The 9,632-nt window shown below is 39.2% G+C and overlaps 1 protein-coding gene across 1 annotated transcript; it reads left to right on the top strand.

Annotated features, from left to right (window-relative positions):
- The first annotated feature begins 663 nt into the window (after positions 1-663).
- LOC130725100 (agamous-like MADS-box protein AGL80) lies at positions 664-1,110 on the top strand. The gene has a single exon (XM_057576355.1). The coding sequence runs from the start codon at positions 664-666 to the stop codon at positions 1,108-1,110; it is 447 nt and encodes a 148-aa protein (XP_057432338.1).
- The last annotated feature ends 8,522 nt before the right edge of the window (positions 1,111-9,632 follow it).

Below are 9,632 nucleotides of genomic sequence, written 5' to 3'. Positions count from 1 at the left end.
AATAAATATTATTTTACTAATGATGGACCCCATAATTACACCATTAGGTCAAATGTGTAGAGGTCTCAGCTCCCTATAAATACCTACATTTTCTGACGCAACCATCTACATTTCCTTGGAACACCAATGATATTCGACCACTCACAAATTGTACCTTTCCAAGATTTCTTCTACTCGGTATATGTCTATTATTTTCTTATGTCTATTTTTATAATTAAAGTTGTTTTCTATACTCTTTTGATTTGATAGTATGAAATCAATATTTCAGAGCCAACTCAATGGTAGAAGCAAAGATTGAGATCTATAATCTTTGCTAGCAAGTACTAGATTAAAACAAAAAAATTTATCTTTTTCTTATTTCTGTTTAATTTTTTTGTAAAAATTAAGAGGTGAAGCTCATCCTTTACCTTTTGATGGACTCCTCATATTATTATTTGATGTTGTCGAGTTGCAATTGAATGGTAGAATTTTGGTCATTTTATTATGCTTCGATGTGAAGTTGGAACTAGTATTTTTAATTGTGGTTGCAGCTACATTTCTTAATTACATCTTATTTTTCTTCTTAATCGTGGCTAGATTTCAAATCTTTCCTTGTGGAATATATCTAAATTTTTTCGATCTTGTGACATATTAATATAGATTATTTTATTTTCATTTGTAGCCATGACGAAAGTGGAACTTTCTTATATCTCTAATGTCACAGCAAGGAAAGCAACCTTTAAGAAAAGGAAGAAAGGTATCCTGAAGAAGGTGAGAGAACTCACCATTCTTTGCGGGATTCAAGCATGTCTTATAGTTTTCAACCCTTTTAAATCTGAGGTAGAGGTTTGGCCGAATCCAGAGGGAGTTAGGCAAGTGATTAAGAAGTATCAAAATGCATCTGTAATAGATCAAACAAAGAATGTAAACCAAGAGAGCTTTATCATGCAAAGAATTACCAAAGCTCGTGACCAATTGAAAAAGTTGCGTCAGGAGAATCGTGAGAAGGAGCTGACCATAGATATGTTCAAATATATGAAAGAAAAAAACTTGCCAGACAAGCTGAATGTTGAAGAAGTGAAAGAAATCAATGAGTTGATCGAGAAAAAACGTAAAGATATTGAAAAATAGATAACCATACTCGATTGATCAAGTGTATTGCATTATGTCATATGATCTTCATATTGTATGTTTGTGAGTGCACTTAATAAAATAATCTTTATCTTTCAAAAACTCTTTATTCTCTTCATGTTTAAATTATAATTATTAAGGTGCCCACTAGGATGGAACATTAATATATTGGCCTACTGGTGCTTCAGAGGCATTTTAGAATTTTCCCCACCCCCTCCTTCTCATCTCCACTATCTTCTGCACCCACAAACACCATCAACATCACATACTATCAGAAAGATGCACGGCGACTTCGGTCACTGAAGCTCTGAGCTACCGCTACCTACTCGGTCACATGAGCTAAAAGTCGACGGTTCTAGGAAAACACCATTGCCAATACATTCTCCCTCACCTCCAGAAATTAAAAGCCCATGTTGTGATTAAGATAAAGAGGGGTTAGGTTTTTTAAAAGAATATTAGTTCTTGAAAACGTTTAGTGAAACTTTTCGTAAACCGTTTAGTGCAGCGAAAATATAAGCAAAGTAAAGCAGACGATCAACACACAGAGGTTTATACTGGTTCACCCTAAACGATTGGGCTACATCTAGTACTTGGCCACCACCAAGATTTTCACTAGCAAGTTTCAAGGACTTCTCTGATACAAGTATTCTCAAGGACTTCTCCAACAAGTATTATCACGAACTTCGCCAAGTATTCTACAGGACTCCTCCTACAGTATTATTAAGGACTTTTCCCACAATCTATTCAAGTTTGTTTCATTCTACAAGGTTTATCTTCGTACAAGAGTATAGGTAGAGAATTTATAGCACTGAAACTCTAAGTGTTAGGGTTCAGATTTGACTTTGGATCACTCAAGAGTTCTGGATCTAAGAGAGAAAGAAATAAAGAGATTTGACTCTTTTAAGGTACGAGGTTCTCTCTTTTACTTTGCAGAAGTAGTGGTTGGGATTTGACACTTAGGATATTTTCTGCTTTGAGCTTTTAATGCTTTGAAGAATGTTGAAATGAATGCTTTGAGTTCTTGTGCTTGCAGCGTTAATTCTCTTAGTCTTCATTCTTCATGAGCGACGTAATGGACTAGAAGATTCCCAAGGAAATAATTCGTTTAGGAGTTATCAAGCGATCGAGTTGAGTTTTGGATCATGAGTGCAGATCAGGAGGACAGGTTGAACATTCACTCTGGAATGGCAGAGTTATACCGAGTTTAAGTAGAATTTCGGACGAACGAAAGTAAAGGAACAAGTGGTTAAGGCTGTGCGATTGCACGGAATGCCCACTGTAAGATCAAGTTTTGATCGAGTAGTACAACTCTATGTTTTGATGATTACAAGTTAACATTTTAGTATGAACAATTATGGTACTCTAACGTGTTTTTTCTGAGTGTGCTATTTACAGGCTCTGACCTCAATTCAATCTCACACAAATCAGAAGCATTGTGCATAAAGAGTGACCAAAGCAACGCTTTCGCAACATCTATGTTCACTCTGAACAGTAGAAACGCTTCAGATGATCTGAAGTATACAAGCTCTGATATGGACTCAGTCACTTGAAGTTCTGAAGATCCAGACGTTCTGACAACCAAGAAACTCTGAAGGTCCAGATGTTCTGATGGTGTAGAAGACTCTGAAGATTCAGAAGCTGAAAAGTGGAATCTCTGTTGTCCAGAAGCAAGAAACTCTGAAGACCATGTACTTCCCTCTGAGTTCAGAATCAGAAGATACAACGGTCAGAGGATCTGTGCTTTCCCTCTGACTCTGATCAACCGGCTTCACAAGTTCCAACATGAAGCATTCCCCTGATCAGAAGTCTCCTAGGTTTAAAGGTCAAGTCACTATCCAAGTACAAAAGCAAATGTACTATCCTGACGACCTACCTAACATTCTCAGCCACAACAGAAGCTGGAATTTCCAGAACTGCCCTCCAACGGTAGCATTTCCATGCAGCGTTCAAACCCTAATCCTTGGAGTATAAATAGAGGCTGAAGATTGAAAGATGCGGTTGGAAGAATTCCTCACGCGCAAGCTATATTCAAAAACCTTCTAAGCATTCTTTCATCTGAATTCATTGTGTTTACTATTAGCTTTTTAGAAGCAAATCCTTTGTAAACATTCTTTCTTAAACAGTTTGTTTAGTTACCTTTAGGAGATCAAGGTTGATCGGATCCTAGAGAAGACTAAGAGAGTGAATCTTAGTGTGAGCTAAGTCAGTGTAATTGTTAGTCACTTGTAGGTTTCAAGTGCAGTTGTAACACTTACCTGATTAGTGGATTGCCTTCATTCTAAGAAGGAAGAAATCACCTTAACAGGTGGACTGGATTAGCTTGAGGGATTTATCAAGTGAACCAGGATAAAAATCCTTGTGTGCTTTTCTATCTCTTATCTTTAGCACTTAGTTCTCGAAAGATTTGTTAAAATCTTTAAGGTGGAAGTTTTATCTTAAAAACGTTATTCAAACCCCCCCTTTCTACCGTTTTTCATACCTTCAATTGGTATTAGAGCGCAAGTTCTGATTACCACACCTAATAGTGTTCAGTGATCCGGGCCGGTGTGAAAAACAATGGCTACCACCAGTGAAACTCAAAAAGATGGTTACAATGCAAAGCCTCCCATGTTTGACGGTCAAAGGTTCGAATATTGGAAAGACAGACTTGAAAGTTTCTTTCTGGGTTTTGATGCAGATCTCTGGGATATTATTGTGGATGGCTATGAGCGTCCAACTGATGAAGAAGGCAAGAAGATCCCAAGGTCAGAGATGACTGCAGATCAAAAGAAGCTTTACTCACAACATCACAAAGCTAGAGCAATTCTTCTAAGTGCTATTTCGTATGAAGAGTACCAGAAGATTACAGATCGTGAGTATGCAAAAGGCATCTTTGAATCCCTGAAGATGTCTCATGAAGGAAACAAGAAAGTCAAAGAATCAAAGGCCTTGTCTTTGATCCAAAAGTATGAATCCTTCATCATGGAGCCAAACGAGTCCATTGAAGAAATGTTTTCCAGATTTCAGTTGTTTGTAGCTGGAATACGACCTCTCAATAAGAGCTACACAACAAAAGACCATGTCATAAGGGTCATCAGAAGTCTTCCTGAAAGCTGGATGCCCCTGGTGACTTCAATAGAGCTCACAAGAGATGTTGAGCGTATGAGTTTAGAAGAACTCATCAGCATACTGAAGTGTCATGAGTTGAAGCGCGCAGAGATGCAAGATCTGAGGAAGAAGTCAATAGCCTTAAAATCCAAATCTGAGAAGGCTAAAGCAGAGAAGTCAAAAGCTCTTCAAGCTGAAGCAGAACAATCTGAAGAAGCATCAGAAGATTCTGATGAAGATGAGCTGACTCTGATCTCTAAAAGACTCAACCGTATCTGGAAGCATAGGCAGAGCAAGTACAAAGGCTCTGGAAAGGCCAAAGGAAAGTCTGAATCCTCAGGTCAGAAGAAGTCCTCAATTAAGGAAGTCACATGCTTTGAGTGCAAGGAATCAGGGCACTACAAAAGTGACTGTCCAAAATTAAAGAAGGACAAGAAGCCAAAGAAGCACTTCAAGACCAAGAAAAGTCTGATGGTGACTTTTGATGAATCAGAGTCAGAAGATGTTGACTCTGATGGTGAAGTTCAAGGACTCATGGCCATTATCAAAGACAAAGGAGCAGAGTCAAAGGAAGCTGTTGACTCTGACTCAGAATCAGAAGGAGATCCTAACTCAGACGATGAAAATGAGGTATTCGCTTCTTTCTCAACCTCTGAACTGAAACATGCTTTGTCTGATATTATGGATAAGTATAACTCTTTATTGTCTAAGCATAAGAAGCTGAAAAAGAACTTATCTGTTGTTTCTAAAACTCCTTATGAACATGAGAAAATGATTTCTGACTTGAAAAATGATAACCATGCTTTAGTAAATTCTAACTTTGTGCTTAAGAATCAAATTGCTAAGTTAGAAGAAGTTATTGCCTGCGATGTCTCTGATAGTAAGCATGAATCTAAGTATGAAAAATCTTTTCAAAGATTCCTGGCTAAAAGCGTAGATAGAAGCTTGATGGCTTCAATGATCTATGGCGTAAGCAGAAATGGAATGCATGGCATTGGCTATTCTAAACCAATTAGAAATGAGCCTTCTATGCCTAAAGCTAAATCTTTGTATGAATGCTTTGTTCCCTCTGGTACCATTTTACCTGATCCTTTACCTGCTGAAGTTGCCAAACCTCCTCTTAAAAAGGGATTCTTCTCCATGTCTAAATATCATGCAAAAATTCCTTTACATTACCATGTTGAGAAACCCAAGGTGATCAGAACCTCTGGGGTAACTAACAAGAGAGGACCCAGAAAGTGGGTACCTAAGGATAGGATTATCTATGTTGCAGATATCCTTGATAGCTCCACTGAAACACCAATCATGGTATCTGGACAGTGGATGCTCGCGTCACATGACGGGAGAAAGACATATGTTCCAAGAGCTAAAACTTAAGCCTGGAGGTGAAGTTGGCTTTGGTGGCAACGAAAAGGGTAAAATTGTTGGTACTGGTACTATTTGTGTAGATAGTAGTCCATGCATTGACAATGTTTTATTGGTAGACGGCTTAACTCATAACTTATTGTCTATAAGTCAATTAGCTGACAAGGGTTATGATGTTATCTTTAATCAAAATTCCTGCCGGGCTGTAAGTCAGATCGATGGCTCTGTTCTGTTTAACAGCAAGAGGAAGAACAACATTTATAAGATCAGATTATCTGAGTTGGAGGCTCAGAATGTGAAGTGCCTTCTGTCTGTTAATGAAGAGCAATGGGTATGGCATAGACGGTTAGGGCATGCCAGTATGAGAAAGATTTCTCAGCTGAGCAAGCTAAACCTTGTCAGGGGCTTGCCCACTCTGAAGTTCTCTTCAGACGCTCTTTGTGAAACATGTCAGAAAGGCAAATTCACAAAAGTCCCTTTCAAGGCAAAGAATGTTGTCTCAACCTCAAGGCCGTTGGAACTTCTGCATATCGACCTTTTTGGACCAGTAAAAACTGAGTCTATAGGTGGCAAGAGATATGGGATGGTCATTGTTGACGACTATAGCCGCTGGACATGGGTAAAGTTTCTAACCCGCAAGGATGAGTCTCATGCTGTGTTCTCTACCTTCATAGCCCAAGTGCAAAACGAGAAGGCTTGTAGGATTGTGCGTTTCAGAAGTGACCATGGTGGAGAGTTTAAGAATGACAAGTTTGAGAGTCTGTTTGATTCCTATGGAATTGCACATGATTTCTCTTGTCCGAGAACTCCTCAACAAAATGGTGTTGTTGAGAGGAAGAACAGAACTCTTCAGGAGATGGCTAGAACCATGCTCCAAGAAACTGACATGGCTAAGCACTTTTGGGCAGAGGCAGTAAACACAGCGTGTTACATTCAGAACAGAATATCTGTGAGACCAATTCTGAATAAGACTCCCTATGAATTGTGGAAGAACATAAAACCCAACATTTCTTACTTTCAACCTTTTGGTTGTGTTTGTTATGTTCTTAATACTAAGGATAGATTGCATAAATTTGATGCTAAGTCTTCTAAATGTCTATTACTTGGTTACTCTGAGAGATCTAAAGGTTTTAGATTCTATAATACTGATGCTAAAACAATTGAAGAATCTATTCATGTTAGATTTGACGATAAGTTTGACTCTGACCAGTCAAAGCTAGTTGAGAAATTTGCAGATTTAAGTATAAGTGTTTCTGACAAAGGCAAAGCTCCAGAGGAAGCTGAGCCAGAGGAAGATGAACCAGAAGAAGCTGGTCCCTCTGATTCACAAACTCTGAAGAAGAGCAGAATCACTGCAGCTCATCCTAAGGAATTGATTCTGGGCAACAAAGACGAACCAGTCAGAACCAGATCAGCCTTCAGACCTTCTGAAGAGACCCTGCTTAGTCTGAAAGGATTGGTGTCCTTAATTGAACCCAAGTCAATTGATGAAGCTCTTCAGGACAAGGACTGGATTCTGGCAATGGAAGAAGAATTGAATCAATTTTCCAAGAATGATGTTTCGAGCCTAGGGAAGAAGCCTCAAAGTGTCCATGTAATTGGAACAATATGGGTGTTCAGAAACAAGTTGAATGAGAAAGGAGATGTAGTCAGAAATAAGGCAAGGCTAGTTGCTCAAGGCTACAGCTAGCAGGAAGGAATAGACTACACAGAAACATTTGCTCCAGTAGCAAGACTAGAAGCAATCAGACTGTTGATCTCCTTCTCAGTGAATCACAACATAATTCTACATCAGATGGATGTTAAGAGTGCCTTCCTAAATGGATACATATCAGAGGAAGTCTACGTTCATCAACCCCCAGGTTTTGAGGATGAAAAGAACCCAGACCATGTTTTCAAGTTGAAGAAATCACTCTATGGTCTGAAGCAAGCTCCCAGAGCATGGTATGAGAGACTCAGCTCATTCCTTCTGGAGAATAAGTTTGTAAGGGGTAAAGTAGATACAACTCTCTTTTGTAAAACTTACAAAGATGATATCTTAATTGTGCAAATTTATGTTGATGATATTATATTTGGTTCTGCTAATCAATCTCTATGCAAATAATTTTCTGAGATGATGCAGGCTGAATTTGAGATGAGTATGATGGGAGAACTCAAGTACTTTCTGGGAATACAAGTTGATCAAACACCAGAAGGAACATATATCCATCAGAGCAAGTACACTAAAGAACTTCTGAAAAAGTTCAATATGCTGGATTCTACAGTGGCCAAGACTCCAATGCATCCTACATGCATTCTGGAGAAAGAAGATGCAAGTGGTAAAGTTTGTCAGAAGCTCTATCGTGGTATGATAGGATCACTTCTATACTTAACTGCATCTAGGCCAGATATATTGTTTAGTGTTCATTTATGTGCTCGTTTCCAATCAGATCCAAGGGAAACCCACTTAACTGCTGTTAAGAGGATCCTAAGGTATTTGAAAGGTACCACTAACCTTGGCTTGATGTATAAGAAAACATCAGAGTATAAGCTTTCAGGTTATTGTGATGCTGATTATGCTGGAGATAGAACAGAGAGAAAAAGCACTTATGGAAATTGTCAATTTCTGGGAAGCAACTTAGTCTCATGGGCAAGCAAGAGGCAATCAACCATTGCACTATCTACTGCAGAGGCAGAATATATCTCAGCAGCAATATGCAGCACTCAGATGCTCTGGATGACACATCAGCTGGAGGATTATCAAATCCTTGAGAGCAATATCCCAATCTATTGTGATAACACTGCTGCAATTTCATTGAGTAAGAATTCTATCTTACATTCAAGGGCAAAGCACATTGAGGTAAAGTATCACTTTATTAGAGATTTGGTACAGAAGGGCGTACTTCTTCTGAAGTTTGTTGATACTGACCATCAATGGGCATATATCTTTACAAAGCCCTTAGCAGAGGATAGATTTAATTTCATTCTGAAAAATCTGAATATGGACTTTTGTCCAGCATGAAGATGAATCATAACCTCTGACTATGATGCTTCTTCATCAGAAGATGTCTAGTCCAGAAGGTAACTCTATCAGAGTTTATGTACCCATTGGTGCTGACTCTGAAGCTGAGACAGTAAACGTGTGTCAGTATCTCTGATACATAGTTCCTTGTGCCCGTGCTGACAGTCTGTTGTAATGAGTGTTGATGTGCTTCTCTCCTGCGTGTGATAGGTGTATTTACTGTTACTATCATGTCTTTAATTTTTAACCGTTGATTTTTAAATTGCTTTTTGAATCAACAACGGTTATTTGTCAAAACCAGTGTACACACACGTTCCCCTACACTTACGGTTTTACTTTATCTCTCTTCAGTTTTTCAAAACCTCTTACCCACGATCTCTCTCTCTATCTATTCATCCTTCACCTTCAACCCAAAACCTTCAACCGACTCCAAGATGGTGAGACAAACCAGAACTAAAGCTGCCGATTCAACCAGGTTTCCTCATATGGTAGTTGGTCAAGCTACAGGCCAATTGGGCCCTGAAAATCCAAATCAAGGTCAAGCGTCAGAGAAGATGATTCCAATCGCAGAATGGGGCTGTTTCGTTCACTGCGTTTATGCTCCGGAAGAACTCCAAGTGCTTGCTGAATGGAGATTCGACCTGGACAACATAGCTGCAAATGGGTATGACCTGCGTCCTGAAGTTCAAGCTCAGGGATGGGAAGAGTACTTCAACAGGCTCAGAGGTCCCATTTATGATAAATTGGTAAAGGAATTCTGGAAGCACGCGGACTGTGATGATACACAAGTGGTCTCCTACATTGCTGGACGGAGGATAATCATCACTGAGAAGCTGACAGAATCGAAGCTGACACACAGAACCAAGGATGAAACCCACAAGGCGCTCTACACCACCTACAAACCTGGCAAGAGCAACTACAAGGTGATGGACCTTCATCCCAAGCTCAGAATCTGGCACAAGATTCTGCTTCACTGCATCAATCAGAGGCCGAAGGGTAGCTCTCCTGATTACATCAATTTCTGCCAGAAGGCAATGCTATTCTTCATTCAGGATAAGAAGAAGATCTG

The sequence above is a fragment of the Lotus japonicus genome, chromosome 6, assembly GCF_012489685.1.
Source record: "Lotus japonicus ecotype B-129 chromosome 6, LjGifu_v1.2".
NCBI classification, from domain to species: domain Eukaryota; kingdom Viridiplantae; phylum Streptophyta; class Magnoliopsida; order Fabales; family Fabaceae; genus Lotus; species Lotus japonicus.
Note: the sequence above shows the minus strand (reverse complement) of the source record. Positions and strands in the feature narration are given on the sequence as shown.

Coding starts and splice junctions, on each gene's coding strand:
- LOC130725100 (XM_057576355.1), top strand. CDS start 664: ATGACGAAAGTGGAACTTTCTTATATCTCTAATGTCACAGCAAGGAAA.